Below are 23,565 nucleotides of genomic sequence, written 5' to 3' on the forward strand. Positions count from 1 at the left end.
TGTGGGAAACACTGCTAAAGAAGCCAGAGTACTCAATTCCTTGCCAGGAAAACATGCCATAACATGTTATCAATGGCTTATGCCTAACAAAGGAGCAAATTCATAGGTAATGCAGCAGCATATACAACACGGAGGAAAGGGGGCGATTGCTAACAGTGACATTAAGAGACGGGACTGTGTGTGGGTCTAGCACCAGCACCCACAAAACGACCGTCAGCTATGCTCGGACGTGCACATCAGTAAAGCTTTCAAAGACACGAGAGCCACACTGTGCTAACACCACTGGCTACTTCCTGCCTATGATAACAACAGGCTATTAAAAATAATGAATGTGCTGGAAAATTTTTGTCTTAAAAGCTATAACTCTTATATGCACTGGAAAAGATCCCCCAGGTTTGGATATAAAGTTTGGTTAATAAAACTGAGTTGAGTACAAAGATTTACCAGCCTAAGAGAGTTTTATTTTTATGTAATTAGCATGGTGAATTGGTGTTCTGCCTCTGCTTTTAGACCTGTACTTAAGACTAAGTTTGGATTGACACTTCTGTATTTTAGTCCCAATTAAGGAACAAACCAAACCAAACCTGAACTTTATATATATATATATTTTTTTCTTTTTTTAGATTTGTTATGCCATTAGCTTGGGAAAAGAAATCATTGAGGCACAGAAGGTAAGTTTGTTTTGTTCCCCATGTCTGTGTTGTGATGCATCATACGCTGCTTTTGGCTGCACTGCCCAGGTACCTCTGGTGCGCGTGAGAAAGGAGAACCGCCACTCTCCCTCAGGACAAAGTAATGATATCAATGCCAGATAAGAACAGCAAAATAAAGGCTCAAAATTTAAAGACTTTTTTTTCCCCTTGTATACCACCCAAGGGGTGGTTTTACTGAACCAAAAGGGATTATTTCTTTCAAAACTTTAGGCCAGAATTATTCACGTACAAACCTTTAGACAAAAGGTTGTAAAAAAAAAAATAAAAGGTGCAAAACCTCAACGAGAAGTACTGAGGAAACTGAAAGATTGCTGCAGCCCGTCCAGCTCTTTGTTTGTTTGTTTTTCTTCAGGACCCAGAAGCATTAGCTCAGCTGATGAAGTCTGTCCCATTAACAAATGATGGAAAGTTCATGCTTCTGAATGATCAGTCAGCAGAGGATGGAACCACACATGAAGAAGGGGAGGAATCAGAAGCATAAAAAAAAACCTCTTCTGGTTTCCTGCAGCTTGTGCAGGAGCAGGAAAAGCAGGGAGTCGTTCTGCAAAACTTTGGTTTTCAGTAATCTACGCACAGAGGCCACCTTCTGTCTTCCTGCTCCAGCCAGCATGGCAGCGCTTTGTAGCGGTGTTGCCTCCGGTTTTACAGCAGAACAACAGCTGGACTTGGCCTTTGAGGCTTTTTGCATTTGTGACTGTAGTGTCTGCTGGGTGGGCCTGGGCAGCAGCTGACAATCTCTGGGAATGTTTCAGCCTTGGCCCCTCGCTGCCAGCAGTTTGGAGAGCGCAGCTGTCAACCACCAAGGGTTAATGTCATGTCTTCCACTTGACATGGCCAGCAACCTGCAAGTCCACTGAAATTAGTGCAAGCTGTCAGCTCCTTTAACAAATACCAGGCCTGAAGTTTCCTACCATAGTCCATTTTCATAGTTTGCATGATTATGTGCATCTAAATGAAGGTTAAAAATGCACTATTTACTTTATTTTCAGATGAAGTTATTTTTAGTCTAGTTTAAGTATAACAAGATTTATCTTTTGTGCTAGCCTATTTACAAAACAATTTGTTAAACACTAAATTTTTCCTATTAATATAATCTATTTTTATATTGCATCTAGGATAAGCTTACAAAACAAATCTAAGTGCCTACTCTTACCTTTGTGGGGACCACACTCACCCATTCTGTAATTAAATACTTGACATAATGCACCTCCTTGATTTATTATTCTAAATACCACTGACATGCAAACATCAGAAGTAGTCAACGAATGTGGCATGTTAGTTATGTGCAGTTTTTCTAAGGTTAGGTTTCTTAAAAGTTAAGTTGCCAGAGATGGTAATTGTAGGACAAATAAGTACTCTTATAATAAGAATTCTTTGTATTTTTAACGTGATGGTGACATACACCAGCTAGGTCTACCAGCAATCTTTGGTTTTAAGAAACTGAGCAATAAAATGCTAGATTATATGGTTATAGTGTATTGATTAGTCTCATAGTACCTTCCTGAAATTAGATACTGTGTGTATTTGGCTAAAAAGTTTAGGTTTTTTTCCCCTTCCAGTTTAACCTGAAAACATGAGAAACCGTACTTTGCAAGAGCAAACAAAAATAGTTATTGGGGGGTGGGAGGTATGTAATCTGTGGCCTAGTTTGTATTAAGCAAGATAAGATAACTGGAACAAATAGCTGAAATTCTTCAAATTTAATTTAACTCTTCTCAAGCACTTACTAGGAAGCTAGATTTTCTGTATGCAGAATCTGTGCTACAGCATCTGAAAGATCCCGCTTTGCAAGTGTTTGACATGGAATAAATTCAATTTAGCTGGTTGTTGAATGTTTAAGAAAACCATGGAAGGAAACTGTTAGTAACTGATACAAAAACTTCTTCATAAATAAAAGTTCAAGCTGTTTCATTAAAAAAGATTAACACTTGCTGAACTGATGTTACTGAAGACACTAAGAATGAAGTTCTCAAAATTACATTTATTAACACAGTTTTATGTACATAATGTTCTCTACTCAAACCAAAGAGACCGAGGTAACAAAATACCCTTTTGTACAATGAGTTAGGAAACATTAAGTGTTACATTTGGTCCTTTGTACCTGAGAAGCTGAAAACAGCTGTTGTCGACAGACATCAGATGAAAACTCAAATTTACTTCTGATTACAGACTGCATCAGGACCTCCAGAACCTACCCTTCAGCACCAGCAGTCCAACCCCAGTTGGGTGCTGCTGTAGCCATCATGTATCACCTGTCAACACAAACACCTTCCAACCTTGGGGATGAAAGCAAGCGAGGCATCGCTGTGCTCCACTCCCCCCTAACCATGGTGCTGGGCACAGCACCCCCAGGGCTTCTGGCATCAAAGGGCACAGCACCGCATCAGAAACAGGTTGCAAGAGCCCCAGGAGAGCAGCTGCTACCACTTCTCCATGCAACAGCCTCATCACAAGATGAGGTTATGTCACACAAGGGCAGTGGTGGCACTGGCCTTCTTGGGGAGACTGTTCTGCCCCCCACTCAAAGGAAAAAACCCACTAGAGATCTGGCTTATGTCCCTGCAGCAAACTCATCATCCTCACTTTAACACCTCTGGGAATTTTGAGGGAGCTCATTCTGTTTAGTTTGGGGGATTTTTTGTTTTAACTCCATCATCTCCTTTCCAGACAACCAGTTAAGGTCCATCTTGTGCCTATAATTGGAACAGGAGAGCAAAAGCAATGCAAATAGTTGTAGCACCACAGCAAGAATTTTGCACCCCTTCCAGATTCTCATGGGGGAAAATGATTTAATGTGACTCTCACTGACACAGAGGAGGGTGTCACATCTACATCCAGCACCCACTCTATTTCAGATGAGAAAAGCTTTCTGCAGGTATCTGCTGCTCAATGACAAAAAGAAGGAAATATAAACTACAATCCTGTATTAGCAAGAATAGCTCTATCACTGTACACATTTGTGTGTATGTATATATTTTTGCAATATATAGTATACATTCAGGTCTCCCGGATTAAACAGGCTTCTATAAAAATAGGCTTATGTCTTTCCTGTAGACTTTCCATCACCAGAACCACACGAATTTGTTAACCACCACACATTAAAAAAAAAACAAACCACAGGTCAATTTATGTTCAACTGCAAAGTATTACCTATCCGAGATGGTGTCTTTCCAAAAGAAAAAAAAAATAGGAGAAGGGAAAATACAAGTGCAGATTTTATTAGAACATGGGTAATATCTTGACTGTACCTAGCTACCCTGCAACTCCATCCTGGGGGAAACAAACACCATCTATATGCGATTCTGCAGTTGCTGTGGAAGAAGGAAATGTAGTGCTTGGCCACCCCAAGCCAAGAACTTAAGTGACTTCAGAGGAGATGGGAATACGGAAATATGTCCACTGCAATTGCAACAGTATGGAAATTAGCAGCAGCAGCGAGAATGTTGATCTCAGCAGCAATGCTGAGCATTCAGTGCGGGCACAATTTGGTCAAAAAAGAAAGTTACACAAGTTAAAAAAAATACCTGTATCAAAATAAAAAAGCAAAAATATAAATCAAGTAATGCAGCATTTTTTAGGGCAGTCTCTGCAGTTATCATTGATTAAAAATAAAAAGTTTAATGAGCTCAGCTGATTTAAACAGTCCATGAAACTTTTGTGTGATGTTTCCAGAACCAACAAAAGGACTTTCAGATCAGCCCAGTCTTTCCAGTTGCAACAAAACATTTGTCCGAGCTTTCTGAATATTGAAGTGACTGGCAGGAAAGGGCAAACCAGAAGTATGTCAGGAATTGTCTTAACCAGTGACCCAAGGGTGAATGGAACAATTTGAACCATTAAAACATTACATTTTTTGTAATTGGAAGGGATTAAAGAAGCTGGCAAGTATGGTCTAAAAAAAAAAAAAAAATACAGTTAAGAATGCCAAAAAATCCCTCCAAAAAGTAATTCTCAGTTGGACTGACTAGAGTAGTTTTTTCTAGTTAGTAAGACCTAGAAGTGTTTTATGTTCTGGGAGACTGAAACACAACTACACCTTTTAATGAAAGTTCTGTTTACTTTTAAGCTAAGTCTAGCTACTTAAGTTAGGAATCTGAGTAACTTGCACAATCTAGAACCTCTACTTGCAGGCATTAACAGATGTTGTATTTATACAGAGTTCTCACAGTGTTCAGCAGCTTCTGAAGCCTGCAGTGCAATTATTGTTAATAGTCAGGCATGTAAGACTGTATGAACAACACAGACAGTACAACAGACCTACAAAGGCTAGGAAATACAGAATCGAGGCTGAAACCTGCAATTAGGCACAACATATTCATGAAGTGTAAGATCACTTCTTAGTTACAGACACCCATCACACAGTGCCTGGTCATAAAAGGAAGAGCTGATTGTGGTTCTGTCTTGGCTCTGGATTTCTTTACTTCTGTGGATGCAAATCAGACCTTCGGTATGAAATGAGAAGTAATTTATTACGTTAACTTTTCTAGTTTTCCCATTCTCTGATGGAGGGGCGGGGGGAAACAGCAGGGGAAAATAAATGCCTGACAGGATCCCAAGTTCCCACAGTGCCAGTACTATCTATAGTAATAATAAGGGTTTGTGGAATAAAACATTAATAGGATTTCCATTTTGTGTAATAGCTCTAACATATGTTCTCAACATAAGCTGTTACACGTACAGTGTAATCTGTGACTGCATTAAATACAACAGGACTGCATAAAAACATGTCTGAATTATTTTTTGGACAACAGATACACGCAGTATCTTGATTCAGTATTTTTCTGGTTGAAGAGATGTACCCGTTCAAATCTTAGACCAATAGCCTATGACTTTTTTTTTCAAACGATATGTTAGAGATGCAAGAATGCATCTAAAAAATAGTAAGATTTTTTTTTTTGATCTGCACATCAGTACTTTAAAAGGTCAACATCTTAAATAATTATTTTCAGTCTAAAGGAAGTGTTGTAAGTACTGTCAACTCCTGAAAAACAGTATACTACCATACGTTTTTTTTTCCTCTTGGGTTTAACAGAGCAAGTAAATCAAATCTAGGGCTTTTACCCCTACAGAGAGTTACTGATAATGACAAGAACATGAATTATTTGAGTAAGTAATCATCACCCATACCAGCCATATCATTTCACAACAGGATCTGCAGGCGTAGAGTTGGAAAGATCTCCATTGCTTGCTTTAACAGATTCTTCTACAAAAAAAAAATAAAGACATGGATCATGTTTAACATTTTATTCAAGGCAGTAAAACCAAAGTCTTAGTATATATATTACGCTGATGTCATAAACACACATATGGTCAGTATATGCAAACTGACCTTGAAGCACAAAGGGTCCTGACCCTATGAAGAAATCTGTAGTTGGGGTGAAAGGTTTCTTCAATGAGTAGAACTTGTGTAAAGATTACATGTGCGTGCTCACATATTCTGCAGAGTCTAAGTCCAAATATTATGGTAGAAGGCAAAGGTATCACCACGTTCAAAGCTTTTCACCCTGCTATGCATTTCAAGCTTTTCTCACCTCAAAACACATTTTTCAAAGAACTGAACACATAGCACAACAGTGAATATTTAATCTAAAATAAAGTAACTGATGTTCTACAGAATGCCCTCCTAAAGCAGTCAGGGTAGTATGTCTATTCTTGCTCAGCACAATGCTTGTAGTTGATTCTTTGAGCTGAACAATTATTTGAGCAACTTCACAGAATATGATCAAATCTGAATTCATGCTAAATGTCGTCTTTCTCTGCAAACTGTTTTTCTAGTACAGAAGAAATCTGATCTTTGGCTCAGTGACTGTAATCTCATAGGTCACTTGTGTCTTTGTCAGAACCACAGTACAAAATTATTTACCAATTCCATTTTTAATACATTGTTACCCGAATTTCTAAGTAACTTGTGACTGAACTGCACTTCTGTCATAGAATCATAGAATGGCTTGGGTTGGAAAGGACCTTAAAGATCATCTACTTCCAACCTCCCTGCCATGGGCAGGGACACCCTCCACTAGACCAGGCTGCCCAAAGACCCATCCAACCTGGCCTTGAACACTTCCAGGGAGGGGGCATCCACAGCTTCTCTGGGCAACCTGTATCTTAATCCTTGGGAGCACTCTCATTTCTTTGAAAAGAACTTCCCATACCCAAGACAATCTTCCAGAATTCATGACAGAATATAAAAGCATGAATATAAACCACAAAATACCCATGTTACCTAGTCAAGAGACCATACCACAAATTAAGATCTCACTCTTTGAATATAATTCAACAGTAGACCAAAACATATCAAACATCTGAAAGTCACATATAGTATCTGCATCATCTGCTTACACTAGCTGAAAAACAGCTGCTAAACAACAGGTGAAAAGCACCGGTTTATTTCACACCAGCTAAGGTCATGCAGAAAAGGCTGTCACTGTCAAAACTGGTAATTGAGAGGGTAAGTACGATGCTGAAGTTATTGAATTAAATATTACTGCAAGTATGCAATTGTCCCTGTCCCAGATTTTTTTTGGGTTGGTTGTCTTTTTGGTGGTGTTCGTTGGGGTTTTTTTTTGGGTTCCCCTCAGAAGCCCAGCTTGAAATTCACCCATTCCTAAGAAGGCCTCTGTGAGCTGTTCTTGACTCCTCAATCACCCTTGACCCCATAAAACTCTTTCTGGAATACTGTATCAACCCACTAGCAAGAAAGCAGCTATGGAAAAGAGAAAAAAGCACTTTCCCTACTAAGGCACACTCTCTCATGAGCCAAAATGTTCTATGTATAGCATTCACTCACCTTCTTTTTCTTTCTTTTCCTGGTTTTCTTCTGCTGCAGTTTTATCTGCTCTGAAAAAAATTCTTGCACTACTTAGTGAGAAATAAAGGAGTTCAAATTCCTAAGGGAAACGATACAGAAAAGGAGTGTCAGTGCATTACAAGAATGAATTTGTAGACAGATCTAAATGGGATTTTTCAGAAGCATTTAAGGCAATTAGATTTCAATATCTAAACCACTTAAATGGTTTTGAAAAATCTTCCTCCATTCATACCTTGTTCACATGTATTTTACAAAGCAAACATCAGCCAAAAAACTTTAAAGGATAATTCAAGCAAAGCATCATCGGTGCAATAAATCTGTCCCTAATCCACTGAGGCTGAACATGAGGTTTGCAGCAGCAGTGAGAATTTGGAGCAACTTGCCCATGGAAAATCATGCAAGCCAATAAATTAAGTAGTCAATGAATATTTGACAGCTGGTGAATCATTCAACTTAGCAACTCAGAATTAACACCCAAGCAACTCTCAGGGTTCACAGTCTTATGCAAAATCTTTACTATAAAGAATTTAACCAAAAAGTTATTCGCTCCTATTTAAGCATTTAGGTTTTAGTTGCATTACATTTCAAACCCCATGGGACAAAGACTTCCAGTCAACCCAGTCAAATTCCTAACTCACTCTAATATTAAACACTTACAACATCCCCTTCAGATCACACACCTCAAGTCTTTATACTTCTCGCATTATTGGTGTAGACAGTGCTCTATGTTTTGGGTTTGGTTTTTTTCATTCTTGATAAGCTTTGTCAGCAAACAGATACCTGAACTGTGATGGTTAAGTGCAGAACTCAATACAGAACAGATAACTAGATCCATGCTATACCTGTAAACAAACTTCCAGTCTCTTGTGTGTAAGGTTCATAGTTTGCAGTAGTTTTTCATCTTGATTAGTGGACTGCACATTCTGTTGCTTAGCTACTGCTCTTATTTCCTTTATGTACTTCTCTCTAACAGACTGGAACCAGTGCAGAGAATCAAACTCCTGGTACTGATCCAAAAGCTTCAGAATGTAAGCCACACCTGTAGTCATTAACAAACCACATACCACAGTCAACACACAAAATGTTTTATCAATTATGTATGTGTTTAATGGATCAGCCTAAGTTGACAATTAAAATTTAAATCACAATTAATTTATAATTGAATCTAATAGGAAAAAGTCATAATAAAGAACAAGCCTCAATTTTCAAAAACCTCATAATTTATCCAAAGACTTGCATACCTTCTCATCTGCTGAGATCCGCAAGCTTTGAAAAAAATTGGGGAGCACCAACATACACCAAAACTGTCTGCTCCCATACTCAGCTATTCCATGCTTAGGAGATTCCGAACAAAACAAGAGCCCTCGAATCCATTGTGCTGAAGCCAAGACAACCCAAATTTAAAGTTAAGGAATTTTGAATTATGGGAACACACAAACCAAACTGTTCTTGCAAATATCCATTACGTTGGTTTACCCAAAGGCTAGTCAGCATACTGAAACTTACCCATGGCAAACCCATCATCAGTGAAAGCTGCTCCACTTTTATTCTTCTTATTCAATTTCTCCTTACAACTGATTGAATGCTCCACAAAATTGAGGGTCTGAAAGAGTGAAAAGCTGTCTTGGAATCATCAAGACAGACTTAGAAATTTTAAAAGGTATCCAACATGCATGCTGTTACCTATGAATACAATTCCACGTCCAAACCTATGCTAATTGTGTCTCCCATCATTATGCATTTTTGTATGAAAATTTGTCCTTTTTCTAGATTTTTTTGAGAAGCAGTTAAGTTAAGCTTTGGAAAACAATTGCATATGCATACATAAAAAACAAAGATATATCTTCACTGTTCTTGTCAGACTCTGCTACTTCACATTCTCTTGGTGATTACTAAAGGTAAACGTGTTAACAAGTACAGGATAATTAAAAGCCCAGGTTCCTGGAAAGTTTAAAGAGATCAGTGTTTTAAAGCTACAGTGTGTTATTTCACTCTATTTAGAAAACTAAAAATATTTCAATAGTCTTACATTTATAATGATGTTGAACAATAGATCCAGGTGGTAATATCGAGCAATGGGTATGTGTTTGTATGCAATAACTACTCGAGACATGGAAATGTGTGTACATTAACAACTTTTCAAAAACCTATGACACACTTTCAAATTTAACTACAGTGAAATGCCTTTAAAAATTAAAAAGGATGGCATACTCCTGAAACTGTATTTATCAGAAAAAACTCCACAAATGAGAAGGAAAAAGACCAAAAATGTCATAAGCCTTTACTTTCCTTCACTTCTATCACCATGACATACCTGTCCTCTCAGTCTTAAGTTTATTGCTCATCGGCAATTCCAAAATTAGTTTCTAAAACAGGATGTTACACATGAATCATTTAGGCCTTCAAAGTGAACTGCTTCTAAATGCCCAGAATGCTGCACTCAAGTCTGCATCACCTCAATTCAGTTGGACTCTTTCTAAACAAAACTCATTAGCAAAAGCAGATCCAATTGGAATAGAGGGGGCCCTAATTATACTCCATTAGAATATGACATTAAGAGAGCATACAGATACCCAACATGCTGTGGAAAGAGCACACATGAGAGAGCTGAAGAACGTGGTTTTAAACTCCCTTCATCCTTACTGTTCCAATTCCTCCCTTTTTATCTTGGCTTCCCCAAATTTGATTCAAACAGGAGAAGTAGTTTTTAAAGTTACCTTTTGAGCACTAGTACAGGAATTGATGCAAACAAAGAAAAACAAACTAACAAAGCAGCCACACTCAAAGCAATCGCACTCATAATCAGGGAAGAAAGCAGAACATGGTAATCAACAGCCTAATGTAGAATACTTAATCGCAAACCTGATCTGCTAAATTTTTAAAAATAATACTGGTACAAACCATACAAATACTAACCAGTGGGGGAACAATTATATAGAAGTTCCGCAAATGCATATTCTTTGGGCTGCGGAATTCAGGAGCAAATACATCCACAAGCATTTTGAAGTACTCCGTTCCTTCTGCAAAGTTGCGCGTGAGGTCACTGAGGACAGAGTCCAACTGCCTGCAAAGGATAAGCAACATGTTACCTGGTTTCTGCTAGAAGTTTCCTCGCTTACTTGCCCCTCAGGATAACAACCCTCTCTTCACCCTTAAGCTGCACCTACAATCCAGTAATCAGACCAGAGTGTCCAAGATTACATCCTACCTCTACAGCCACCTTAAATCATGTTTCTTAATTTCCTCAAAAAAAGGTTTATTAATACTTTAAGGCCATGAACATTCTAAAAGCAGATGTCAGACATGTGGTGAGGAAAGCTTGTTAGCCTTTAAACCACTAGGATTTTATCAAGAAACCAGGTTCTAACAGTCTAGTAGTACAAGTCATAGAATCATAGAATATCTCAAGTTGGAAGGGACCCACAAGGATCAAGTCCAACTACCTGCTCCTCACAGGACTACCTAAAACTAAACCAAGAACATTGTCCCAGATGCTCCTTGAACTCTGACAGGCTTGGTGCCATAACCACTTCCCTGGGCAGCCTGTTCCAGTGACCGACCACCCTCTCAGTGAAGAGCCTTTTCATAATGTCCCATCTGAATGTCTGGAAACACCACTTTGTATTCAGCATTTTTTAAACAACTACTTCTATTTTCACTGCTTTTAAGAGCATCAAGTATTTTTACATAAGATCAGTTGAACTTTTAAAACACACACACAAATGCAACTCACAGCTCATTTACAACTTTGAAAATACAATTCTCTCATCCTGTCCCTGCCCCAGACCTCAAAAGCATGATATTAGAGTACCTTGCTGCTGTTTGTGTTTCTTCTGAAAGTCCTTCTTCTTTCACCAGCTCTTCAAAGTTAACAATATCTTCCAGATCAGGAACAAACCTGAAAACTTACTATTCGTTAGTATTATGTTCAACTGTTTATGTTTACTGAAGTATCCACCATAATTTATAATTTAGTTCATTTAGTCTTCTGGGCTTGAATTACTTAAAGGTATATGATCTCTCTCTAGCACTCACTAACTATAAGTTTACTATTATTTGCAAGAAAACCAACTATTCCTTTGTAAGTCACTGTGTTTTAATGACCTTATATAAACACAATCATCCATACAAAAAGAAGTATCAAAGAAATGTTTTTTCGAGTTCCTCAAGGCCTGTACTGTTTTTTCCTTAATGCAACCTCTCGAAGTGATTAACATCAGGAATTACTGACTTAATTAAGGACCAATGATTTAGATGTTCATTCTATTAACTCTTTTGCAGTGTTCTCTCCATAGAATTTGATTGATTATTGCTGCTTTATGGCAATGATTGTACAGTTCTGAATTCCAGCACTGTTTTTGATAAATCCAATTCAATGAAGACATAAAAATTAATCAAAATTTATGGGAGATGGGCAAGAACCTAGGGAATATCAGCGTGAATAGGAAGCAACGGAATAAGGAGCAGCAAACACTAAAATGGAATATTTGTGGAAGTACCTAATTGCACTACTACAGCAGTGAAGTCCACCGGATCTTATCATTCGTACATAGCCCATAGCGTTGCCTTTAAAAAAAAAAAAAGAAAAAAACCAAGGAAATAATTTATAATTATTTAAATCTATACACACACTCTTCATAACTCCTATAAACCCTGAAATGTACATTGAAGTTGCCATATAGTTTTGGCAAAGAAACTGTTCTGAAAGTTAAACCCTGGTATCAAAGTCTACGCAGAGAAATAAAACACAAATGCATCATCTAGCAAGTTTATGTTCACTTTTGTGACAGCATAAGGGCCAAATAGTACAAACTTGTTTCACTGGACACAAACACTTCAGGTCAGTCCTGCGCATCTACAGCATCAACGGCTGAAAATACCATTGTAATGTCACGCATTGCTCAAAGTTAGTGCACCTGGATAGATGGCCTTTTTCTGAAATACATAAACTTAAGAGTATTATTTTCTACTGGGAAATACACTCAAAGTCACTTCCGTAACAAAGAAAAGATGAACTTAAAAGGGAACAGAGTTACAGCTTGCATAGGTGCCTATTTTAGATTAAGACATGCAAGGGCCACTTCTGTGTAATTAGATGAGAGTATTCACGTTGAATATGAGTGAAGTACTTTCCATCTGACTAGAGTTAAATCTAGTTTTAGCCAGTTACTAGACTATGAAGACATGTTTCATTTAATAACATTTGTAACATTGTCTTAGATAGCATTTCGTACCAATTTGACTTATGAGTTGTCTGAACTGGTCAAGATAGCTCTGGCCATCCGGGGTTATTCCAAGTTTTCTGATGCCACGGTTGAATTTGTCTGCTCTTTCAAAGGGATACTAGAAAAATATTTTAAAATAATTTGTAAGTATAATTACCTACCCTTAAAAAAATTAAATGTTTTCAACCTGTTAATACAATTATATTTGCAATTTCAATTTTTAATAAATAAATACACCATACAAAGCCATTCTGAATACAGACATTTGTAACATTTTTCTAGGACAACAGCTGTCATTTTGTCTGGAGGTACACACTGAAGTAATAGGGATGTTATGATTAATGTGACTGAAGGTGCACCAAAAGTAGCACGTTTTAGCCAAGTTAGTCTCAATCCTTCAAAAATTACTATACCTTGTGATCATTTTGATCCTTGACTTCCCTGAAGAACCTGATGTCTTTGATAAGTCTGGATTTGATATGTTCATCATACATGAACTGACTAAAAATATAAAACTTTTTCCTCAGAAATTGGTAAGTGAAGTTTACCTAAAAGAAAAAGTCAAATCAAGAAAGCTAGCAAAGTAACAAGCATATCTAAGCAACCCATTTTCAGTAGATTCCAGAGTAACTTGTATTTATGATGATGTAACTTCCAGAAATGGAACCTTCTACTCTGTTTACTTCAGTTTGTTATTCTCAACTTAGCTTTTTAATTTCACTGGTTTAAAACAATAAAGAAAACCCTTCTCCTGGAAGGCCTACTCTCTTCCAGGAAGGGCAGTGGGACCAAAGGACAAGTTAGCTATTTCAGTTTAATGACCTGCCCTACACAGCCATTAGTTTATGTCTGGAATATCCTGTAACTGTCCTTTTGAAGCAGTATCAACATTTCAAGTTGAAAAGGGCAGACAAGCTCAACTTCCTCAGTTAGGTTGTGGTATATTCATAACCTCCTGACACATCTTTTCACTTCCTCAAAGTTTTCTATAGTACTCCCATGAGGCAGAAGCACACTTCTACCCTAAGCATCTCAATTACTGCTCATGTCTGCATAAACAACTTTACTCACAACCTGAAGTGAATAAATCTACATCACCAGAAAATAATGTAACAGCATTTTTTTTGAGTAACTAAAGTCCCCAAGATTAACTATTCCAGTAACAAGAAGAAAATCATTCTTAGAAGAATAGTGCAAGAGAAGTTATTTCCAATAGTGCAAGAAAGCATGAAAACCTTATTTTTCCTAATAATTTCCACTTTTCAAGTAATGACTTGAGAGCAGGTTCAATATTTCAGCAGGTTTTTTTTTTTAATAGAGCCAGAAGAACAGGAAAAAAGAAGACAACAAAGAAATAGAAAGAAGTTGAGCAGCAGATTGGAAAGCACCAATCTGAAAATACCTTTGACACTGTATCTGAACCCGAGAACGACACAGATAAATTCCTGCCACAGTAGGCATGCCACAGGAAATGCCCTTATCTACCTTGCAAAGAGGTAAATGCCTTCGGCTGGTTAAAATGACCACTTACGCTACAGACATCATTAAAAGCACTGCAGTAAGAAGTCACAGGCTTCCAATAAATGATCAGAGATCTGTATCATTTTTTTCGCAAATTAAAAGGTAACCTGTCTTAAGTTTAACAATTACAAGAGGAACTTAAAAAAATTAACATTAACATCTTCAAGATTTGCTTTAACTGCAGCAAAAGTAACTGCCTACTGTTAATAAGAAACTTAGAACATGCTAATTTATGCAGGCAGCTTAGAAATTAAAATATTTTACTATGCTAGTTTGATAAGTGTTATTTACCTTTACTGAAATTCAGAGTCCCACCAAACATCTCTATGTTCTTTGATGTGTTTTTAGATCTCTTCATTAACTTTTATCGAACAATTGGAAGTGGCACAACTCCCAAGAGATTGTGATACTGATTTGTGTCATGTCCAAGAACTGATTTGTGTCATGTTCAAGAACTGATTTGTTTTCTTAACACACACAGAACATTATTATTGCATTATTAAAAACTGCACAACCGAATAAATCATTAGGACATGCAAGAGTTTGAAGGCTTTTGTGCACTATTGAAAAAATAAAATCCAACAACGGTGCAAAAGATACTCACTGTTGTGTTCATGATTCCTGTTCCATGAGTTCGAATTGAATTAGCAATGTGTCGGATATTGATAGTGTTCAAGTGTTTGTTATTACTTGTTCTTTCAATGAAGATCTGGGAGGTGGGGGGAAGGCAGAAATAAAGTTATTTACCCAAAACTAATTCTGTGATAAATTATTAACCTTGGTAGCCCATATCCTATTGCTGAGAACTGGCAATTAGAGAAAAAACTGGGAAAATACAGCATGCATGCAATGAACTTTATTTGGTAGGTTCTTCCAATTTCTGCAAAGCAATTCCAAGGCAGTTGATGTACCCAAACTCTCACATTTATTGAGAGTATATCCTACATTAATTGGGCTAAGCTCTTTTGAGTCCTGTTTGTACTTTTGGCCCCACTAGATACCATGGCAAATGAGTTCCACTACTGAATTATGTGCTATGAGAAAAAGTACTTCCTTTTCTTTAAGAAAGCCTCTCACTTCCATTTACTGCTTCATCTCTCTAATAACCCATTTTCAGATACCCTTTTTTGAAGCTGAAAAATCACGTACTTAGTATGTCCTTATATAGCAGCCAATTGCTGCCTTCTCCTAGCTTCACTGGAATATTTGACATGGAGTGATCCTACTAGCACACCATACTCAAAATATGCTTGGAGAACATTCTCTGAGACCTATCCACAACATCCCCACAGATGTTTTTCTAAAGCAGTAAGAGGTCTTGTTATTATGTATGTTCAGCTTGGGTTTTTCTTACATGTATACTGCTCAGCATTTCTTAATCCCTTCAAATCAGAGCCAAATCTAGGAAAAAGTATGGGCTATACCTTACCTGATTATTCAGATTGTAGAGGTAGCGGGATACAAAAACATGAATATTTCTCATGATTTCCAAAACATCCAGACCCTGAAACAATATTATCTGTTGAGAATTATTATGATAAAGAAATTCTCAAGAACTACTGACATGCCTAACCACTAAGGTGCACAAATACTATTTCTGTAGTTACTTGAAAGCACTTTAGAAAGCAAGGTTTTCAGTTTGCAACATGAAAAATCTAACAATTTTTGTTCAGTGTCTGTAAGATAATGCTTAGAGGAGAAAAAAGCAGCTCAGCTCACGTTTTAACATTTGCACTTCTGCCTGTTTTTTTCCAACTTCCCTGAAAGTAAGGAACCTTCCTGTCTATTCCACAAGCCCCAATTACAAACAAAACAAAAAAACAACCCACAACAAAAAAACAAACAACAAAATTGAGATTTGGCTGTTCACAGATTCCAGAAAATGGAATCTCATCTTAGAGATTTCTATAGGCACACAGATTTCTACAGAGACATAAGCAACTAGCTACTTTTTGATATTGTTTTGCCCAACCTGTCTAGAAGACTGAAGTTTTGTATTTACAATGTAAGTTTACAATTGTTTTGCTTGAAGGAGTCCCTTTAGTATCATTGTGCTTAGAGAGGATGCTATTTAATCTATACACTCTATTTCCATTTGTGTCAAAGATTTTATCAGGATTTTACTGGGGCTGGCGGGGGATGGAGCATGGAGTGCCTTTGTTTTGAAGTAAAGCTCATACCAGAATAAATGTTATGAAACCAATGTTGTGAAATGATTTAATTCTTTCTAACAACATGATGGCCAAATATTGCCAATAGAAAGCTATTCCCCAAATGAGGGAACAAAGCTAACTGCCAAAAATATCCAAGATATCTTGAAGGAAAGTCTTCAGAAATATGCAAGTTGTATTTCTTTTGCAGTGAGCCTAAAACAGTGAATACCTTCCCCATTAACTTGATGAAACTACAAATTTAGGTGTAATCATATTCAGCAGTTTAAGAGGCTCCGAGTATTAAGCTAAGCACGGATGTCCCAAAGTCCTCAATGTTCAGCCAGTGAAAGTTTCTCGATGATCACTACACAGAACCTGCTGAGAAGCACGCAATGAATCTGGGAAGAGACCCACCACTCAAAGGTCATTCCAGACTTGGAAAGGTTGTAGTCCAGATGTATCACTTGCCAAAATGCTGATACTGAATTTTCATGAAAACGTTCTGACTTTATATACCCAATTTCATTTTATTAAATCTTATGTTAAAAAATGAATGATACAAGTCCAACATGAAGTTAACTGATATTGGGGTTGTCTCCAAAAGTATATAAAGACCCTGCCTCAGAAGTCAACCAGGAATTAAAGGTCACTTTTTCCAAACAGTTCTCTAATCTTTGGGTACTTCCATTTTAACAATTCGGTCCTCTAGATAGCTAGTATGACAGTATAATGTAACGAAATGATATTCCTATCTTGTGAGCACTGTACCTGTTCCAGAGTCTGGCTAGGAAGATGTGCTTCAGTCATACTTAAACCATAGCGTTGAGTTGCTAGGTTTCTCATTTCACTGTAGGTGGCCCAGTCATGAAGAGCTACAGTTGTTAAGTTGTAGAAGGTCTTGTCCAAGTAGTGAGTTACATAAGCTGTAGACACATAAAAGGATGAACTAAAATAATACTACTTACTGAGTTAGAGAAGTGTGGAAAGAAGTGAAAAGATATACTAAGCCAAGTGTAAAGAGATGAAAATAATGGAATCAAGAAAACGTATAACTTCTCACCTTTTATGTCAATGAATCGATTGAAAAAACGTATTGGGTTCAGAAAGAAGAAGTGAGCTAGGTCCTTCATGCCAACTCTGAAGGGGTTTCTGTCATCCAGCTTTAGGTGTGTATGAACTGATAAGCGCAAGTCCTTTTCAATCTCTTTACATAATTTGTCCAGCAAGTGCTATTCAGGGAAGTTAAAAAAAGTCACATTCAGTTTCCACTTAGCAATGCTCTGTTAGCAGAACTAATGCCCCTCTCCAGAGATACATAAGAGACTCATTGAAGTAGTGAAGACAGTTTTGCTTTGGCAGGGACACACATGTCACAGTGAATCAATACTTGGGAACCAGAAGTACATTTAATTCCTGTGTTCTTGTTCTACTATACAACAGCAAGAACAAGAAAAAGCTACACAGCAGTAGAGGTTTAGCCACCCAATGCCATTCTGTACATGATTAAAACTTCCACACATGCGTTTGTCAATTTAAACTTAAGTATTCTCACTTCTCATCTTAAGGGGAACTAGGCTTAAGGCTATCTATCTAGATAATAGTAAGACCTAACTCAGGGAGTAAGAGTCTTGCAATAAGCAGTTTGGCCTGATTTTCTGCAGAATGTGTGATGTTTGGTTTTGAACTAGTCAAACAAAAAAAAAAAAAAGAAAAAAAAGAGTGGTTCAAAGGTTAAAATCTAGGACTTCAAAAACGTGAATTCACATTTTCTTTCTGTCAAACATCCTTCGCAATTCCAGATGATAATTCACTAAAAAAGAGGTCACCTACATTTACAGAGCCTTCACTACTGAAAGCCATGCATACATACTAAGAACAACAGTACTTATTTTAGGCATTCATACAAGCAGAAGCTAATCTGACAAAAAGCACTCCTCTGTCCAAACAGTCAAATCTGTAACTGAGGTTTTACCAACTTATGTAATTTCGAATGCAGTATTTTCGTGTTCCCAGCCAACACAGATACCATTAATAATAGGTCTTAAATAACCAGAAATCAGTGAAGACTTTCTTAGTTATTAAAATACTTCATGCCATTCTCAAAGGTCTCTGTGCTATTTTTATAGATTTTATCAGGTTTGGTACAATAGATGCTGGTTTATAAAGATATTCCAAGCATAGTGTTGCCTTTAATTTCCATTTACAACAGAATTACCTCATTGAGCACTTCCATGATTTCTTTGTCATAGCATTCCAGAAGCACCTCGTAAGATTCCAAGTGTCTTGCATTCATCATAGCAGGTACGCAGTCCCGTAGTGCACTAAACATATACTGAAAAAAGAAGCTATTATGCTTAAACAGATTGACATGTCAACAGCATCACAAATAGTGTTCAAGCTAACAAATAAATCAAAATCACTAGTCACTTGTAATAAAAATAGACTTCATAAACCCTACTGAAGCTTCCCGTCAATGCGTTCATCTGAAGTATTTAGTTGCTACTGATCTGTTTATTGGAAGGTCATAATTATTAGCTATTTCATCTGAAATTATTTGCACTATAATCATTTTAATACTGTAATTGACCATGGGATGTGTGGTACTGGAATAGACAATTGATTTTTATCAAGATTAGTATGCCAAAGCATGATTCACTTCTGCAGCAAATACCGGATACTTCAAAGAAGGGAGGACAGAAGAGGGGAGTGGAAAAAGCTACAAGACAACTATCCCACACATCACTCTGTTTCAGTGCTGCTATGTGCTTTACAAATATGCAACCACAATGTGGAACAAAGACTTTTAATGTTCAAGTCTAGCAAAAGGTGTTCATTTCAAATTAGAATGAATGGAGTAACAAAGAGACAGAAAGACACATAGACACCCAGAATTAACAACAGCAATCTGAGATTTTTAGAGCAATCTAACAGATACACTTCAATTAGATTTAGAACAAAGACTGCTTTTATATCCTCCAGATTGAGAAGAAATTTCTGTCTCAGTAGTAACTCTTGCCTGGGTTAAACTTTTTTTTTTTTGAGCTTTTTCCTTAAGAGTTTCAGTCTAAGCTTTATCCTTTCCTCCTCTGAATCACTCCCACTACAGTAGCTTGTTAAACTAAGTTACTAACATTACTTACATGCAGTCTAGCAGAATCAACAGCATTTTCATACACATCATCTAAATAGATTGGAAAGACTGCTCGATGCCAGTATAAGAAACAACAGTCACATTGTGCTCGAATTCTAGAATACAAGATTACTTATTAGACACAGAATTGGAAGAAGTCATTCTTCTAACACAGCGATACTTATTTTGGTGTGTTTAAACTAAATACAACTGCATTTCAAGCCTAAGTTTTACGTGGTTACTTTAATATTCCAGATGCATTGCCCTTCAAAAGAAAGTTCTTGAATAAAGAACTTTTTGTTTATAAACAGTCTAGTGGAAAAGATGGGGAAAAAGGTACCTGCTTTAGAAATAAGGTTACTCAGTCTCTGAAAGAATTAAATCTTACATTACAGCAAAATCCTAAGTAACCATTTTCTTATTGCACGCAATTGGTAGCCTAGAAGTCAAACATATATTCTAATTTTCTCCTGTAAGTCAAAAAAGAGAAAAACTGTGTACAACACTTTTCCCAGGAGTTTGTCCCATGAGTCATCCACTGAAGGTGTTTGTCTCTCTCCATAAAGTATGCATGGAACCCAGACACTCACCTGGCTTTCAGCCAGCCAACATTATGGAAATCAAGCGTTCACCAAAACTATAGCAACAGTAAAACATGGTGTCACATGTGACCTAACAGCCTAATTTCCCAAAGAGACTGGTATTAACTCATGACTTTTGTGTTTCGGTTAAGAGGAAGGCTTTAGCTTAACATAAAGCCGAGCCATCCAAGAAAGTGACAGAATTTCTAAACAATCAGAGAAAGGGATTACCTAATTGGCAACAGTTAGGTAAAATGACTTGTCCAAAGACCAGCAAGCTTCAGGCTTAGTTCTGGAATTCTTTCTGTCCATCCCTGGTCTACAATACATGCAAAAATCACCACCAGCATGCAGCTACCAGACTTTGCAACTCCCACAGTGAAGATCCAGCTCCCCCAGTGACGTTATACTGCCTTCTATACACATCATGTGCTGCTGCTTACCGCTCTGTAAGTTCACTGATCAAGTCTAGTTTTTTCAGGACTAACTGAAGGGGAATGAGTTCTTCATCTTTAAAAGTTTTCTGTGCAAATAAAAAAAAAAACCAGATTATTATTTCTTTATAAGATACTACACCAAACAAGTAAAGGTCTGAAACAATCATGGCACTTACCATCTGTGTTCCCACACTCAGGGCGAGGGAAACAATTAGTCGCCTCTGTTTTGTACTTGGCCCATTGAGGGTGTTCTCAGCCAACACCAAAGCAGACAGGACATCCAGGCGTTGCTCACTGTACTTTTTATCAGAAATGACTCTTTTCTTGATGACAAAGAAATTCAGAGAAAAGTTACCTAAGCTCAAAAGCAATAGCTTACTATGTCTTTCCAAAGCTCATGGACTTGTCATAAATTAAGTATTTCTGCAAACAAATTATGTTTTGTGAACAGAGCTAACCAAATCCAGATTCACTTACACTGTCAATTCTATGATGTTACCTATCTACACCCTTGGAGTATGTGCAGTGCAACGTGAACATGGGTCAGGTTATGCAGTATACAAATACTGTGCAAACTGCATGTGACTGCATGCCAGTTTTAGTTCTAAGATACATGTAATTTAAATTTTTTAATTATTTTTTAATTACTCTGTTGTTGGTAAAAAAATCCAGTTTACAGCTGAAGAATCAGAAGACATATAAACATCGTAATAACAATGACTTGCAGTTTTCTACAAATTCTAATTTATCAGAAAGATTAAGTGCAAAAACACATGCATGAACAAATAAAGGGAACCAAGTCCTCTGGCTAAGAAGTTGAAGTCACAGATGTATTTGTGAGTAGCAGCATAACTCAGAAGAGGTAGTTTCATGAAAGAGTTAAAGAAAAACCTCTTCCAATTCTAAGAAAGTATGTTCAACGCGAAGCTCCTAACCTTACATGCTAAAGATATGTTAGGTTTACGTCTTAGACCTTACACCACTTTGTCTCTAAATGGAGCAGGTAAAAAAAAAAGAAGATTATTACTAATAAACTCTTCTATTTACCAGCATTTGTCCCTTATATCTTTTCTGAAAAGTAGTCAAAATATCAAGAATTGTTCACAGATGTGTTCTCTTTGATATTCGCTCAATACACAAGTCTCAGGCTATTTCTATGCATTTGGAAATAACTTGTAGTAATGTAATTATAGATATCATTTGAAAAGGTTATGAAAGTTATTTAAATATATGTGAACTGTTTGTTTGGAGACATTTTTTCTTAGTAGCTTTGAATCTTGGAACTTCTTCAGTTCATGCTACTCTCGATTTTTTATTTTGTTAATATATCAGCTTTTTAGGAGTACAATTTTTTTTGCTTATGCTAGAAAATATGGAGATGCTAGATACATAAATTGAGATTACAGCCAAATTTCAAAAACATATCAAACTTCCAAAATACAGAAGTCTACTGTTAAAATTGTAATCCATTTACGTGAGCATGGCCAAAACAAACAAAAAAAAAATAAATACAAGGAAAACTTAATAGCTGCACTGATATCAGTAGCCTATCAGTAGCATTCTTTGATCAGTAGCATCCTTTGTAATTCTGCTACTGAACGTGATGAAATAATAAAATAATCACTAATATATCAGAACAGGTATGCTAAAATCTCATTTTCCTATTTGTCCTGAATTCAGAAATTCAAGATTTGATAAGAAAAATGTGTAAACTGATCTTGTTTATAGAAAGATATAATATGTAGGTATTACAGTGTCTTACCATCCAAAGCCATTTTACCCCACAGCAAAATAGTGAATTTATGCACACATTAGACTCCTATAAGCCATCATGTATTAACCACTGATATTTTTGCCAAGCAAAGATTTAAATAACAGCCTGTTTGCTTAGATCTATAACAGATTGCTTTAAGAATGTGCATCAGAAAAGAGGTAAGAAAAGGTCAGTTTTAGCTTTTATTTATAATGATTTTTCACAAAAGAACACAAGAGGAACATGACAAGAGATGCAGCAGTTTAGAGGAAGACAGGAACCATTCTTGGTCAAAAACAGGTAACCATCTATGCTGTACAGTTTCTAGGGCAAAGCTCTGACCCACTGGAAAGCTTCTATATCTGTAGTGTAGTGCTCTACCATAATCGACAGATTTTGCAAAAGTAAGAGAAATAATTTTAAATTAAAATTAAGATTTTTTTTTTTAAAGACTTAGATAGGAAGATTAATTATTAAAACTTGGATTACATACCTTGGCTACAGAAATAGAGTGAAGAGCCTGATACTGCAGATGCTGAGTGATGTGCGTCACAGAATCTGCCACAATCATACTTCTTCGGTAAAACATGTGTTCTATTGCCTAAAGTCAATCCCGAAACACAATAGTTCACGTAGTTACCAAAATTGTTGCCTTCAGAATTTAGCTTTATGCTGACTGACTCGTCCACACTGCAAATACAGACTCTTTCCACTTGGTAACGTACCATTAGTAGCAGTTGCAATTAACCCTTAGAAACTGAGAAAAATCAAACCATTCAGGAGTGTAAAAAGGTTTCAGGACTGACATAAGTGTTATTGGGCTTTTTTTTTTTTTTTTTTTAATACTCCAGTTCTGTTTACCACTGCTTTCTGAAGTTATCTTAAAACAGAGTATTTTTCTTTTGCAAAAAGTACCAGAAAAAGTGTGAAGTCGTGCCCCTGGGGAGAAACAATCCCATACTCCAATATATACAGGGAGTCATCCAGCTGGTAAGCAGCTTGGCAGAGAAATTCCAGTACTTAAAGGGTACTACAAAGAAGATGGAGACTCTCTTTTTACATGTGGTCACATGGAAAAGACGAGGGGTAACAGGTGCAAGTTACTTCTGGGGAGATTCCAACTGGACTCTAGAGGAAAATTTTTCACAATGAGACCAATCAGCCATCGGAATAATCTCCCCAGGAAAGTGGTGGATTCCCCAACACTGGACACTTTTCAGATTTGGCTGAAGGGGGTGCTGGGC

At 36.9% G+C, this 23,565-nt stretch overlaps 2 protein-coding genes across 5 annotated transcripts in view; one reads left to right on the forward strand and one right to left on the reverse strand.

The window, feature by feature from the left end:
• Positions 1–4,673, forward strand: part of APPL2 (adaptor protein, phosphotyrosine interacting with PH domain and leucine zipper 2) — a 38,806-nt gene extending 34,133 nt beyond the window's left edge. Inside the window, exons 20-21 of one of the 2 annotated variants that reach the window (XM_054846524.1) lie at positions 624–671; positions 1,066–4,673. In XM_054846524.1, coding sequence (XP_054702499.1) covers positions 624–671; positions 1,066–1,194 — 177 coding nt within the window. In that variant the 3' untranslated portion in view covers positions 1,195–4,673. The remainder of the gene's footprint in view (positions 1–623; positions 672–1,065) is intronic. The other variant, XM_054846532.1, reaches the window with a different exon arrangement.
• WASHC4 (WASH complex subunit 4) overlaps positions 1–23,565 on the reverse strand; it is a 64,464-nt gene that overhangs the window by 17,919 nt on the left and 22,980 nt on the right. The window contains exons 16-34 of one of the 3 annotated variants that reach the window (XM_054846479.1): positions 22,815–22,922; positions 20,745–20,891; positions 20,575–20,654; positions 19,561–19,666; positions 18,636–18,752; positions 17,481–17,649; positions 17,189–17,343; positions 15,697–15,771; positions 14,872–14,976; positions 13,160–13,294; positions 12,756–12,864; positions 12,021–12,087; positions 11,333–11,419; positions 10,438–10,585; positions 9,028–9,124; positions 8,364–8,560; positions 7,501–7,600; positions 5,841–5,916; positions 2,675–5,136 (exon numbers count right to left, since the gene is read on the reverse strand). In XM_054846479.1, coding sequence (XP_054702454.1) covers positions 5,849–5,916; positions 7,501–7,600; positions 8,364–8,560; positions 9,028–9,124; positions 10,438–10,585; positions 11,333–11,419; positions 12,021–12,087; positions 12,756–12,864; positions 13,160–13,294; positions 14,872–14,976; positions 15,697–15,771; positions 17,189–17,343; positions 17,481–17,649; positions 18,636–18,752; positions 19,561–19,666; positions 20,575–20,654; positions 20,745–20,891; positions 22,815–22,922 — 2,070 coding nt within the window. In that variant the 3' untranslated portion in view covers positions 2,675–5,136; positions 5,841–5,848. Of the gene's footprint in view, positions 1–2,674; positions 5,156–5,840; positions 5,917–7,500; positions 7,601–8,363; positions 8,561–9,027; positions 9,125–10,437; positions 10,586–11,332; positions 11,420–12,020; positions 12,088–12,755; positions 12,865–13,159; positions 13,295–14,871; positions 14,977–15,696; positions 15,772–17,188; positions 17,344–17,480; positions 17,650–18,635; positions 18,753–19,560; positions 19,667–20,574; positions 20,655–20,744; positions 20,892–22,814; positions 22,923–23,565 lie in introns of those variants that run through there. The other 2 variants (XM_054846471.1, XM_054846489.1) reach the window with 2 other exon arrangements.

Source organism: Grus americana, chromosome 1 (assembly GCF_028858705.1).
Source record: "Grus americana isolate bGruAme1 chromosome 1, bGruAme1.mat, whole genome shotgun sequence".
NCBI lineage: Eukaryota > Metazoa > Chordata > Aves > Gruiformes > Gruidae > Grus > Grus americana.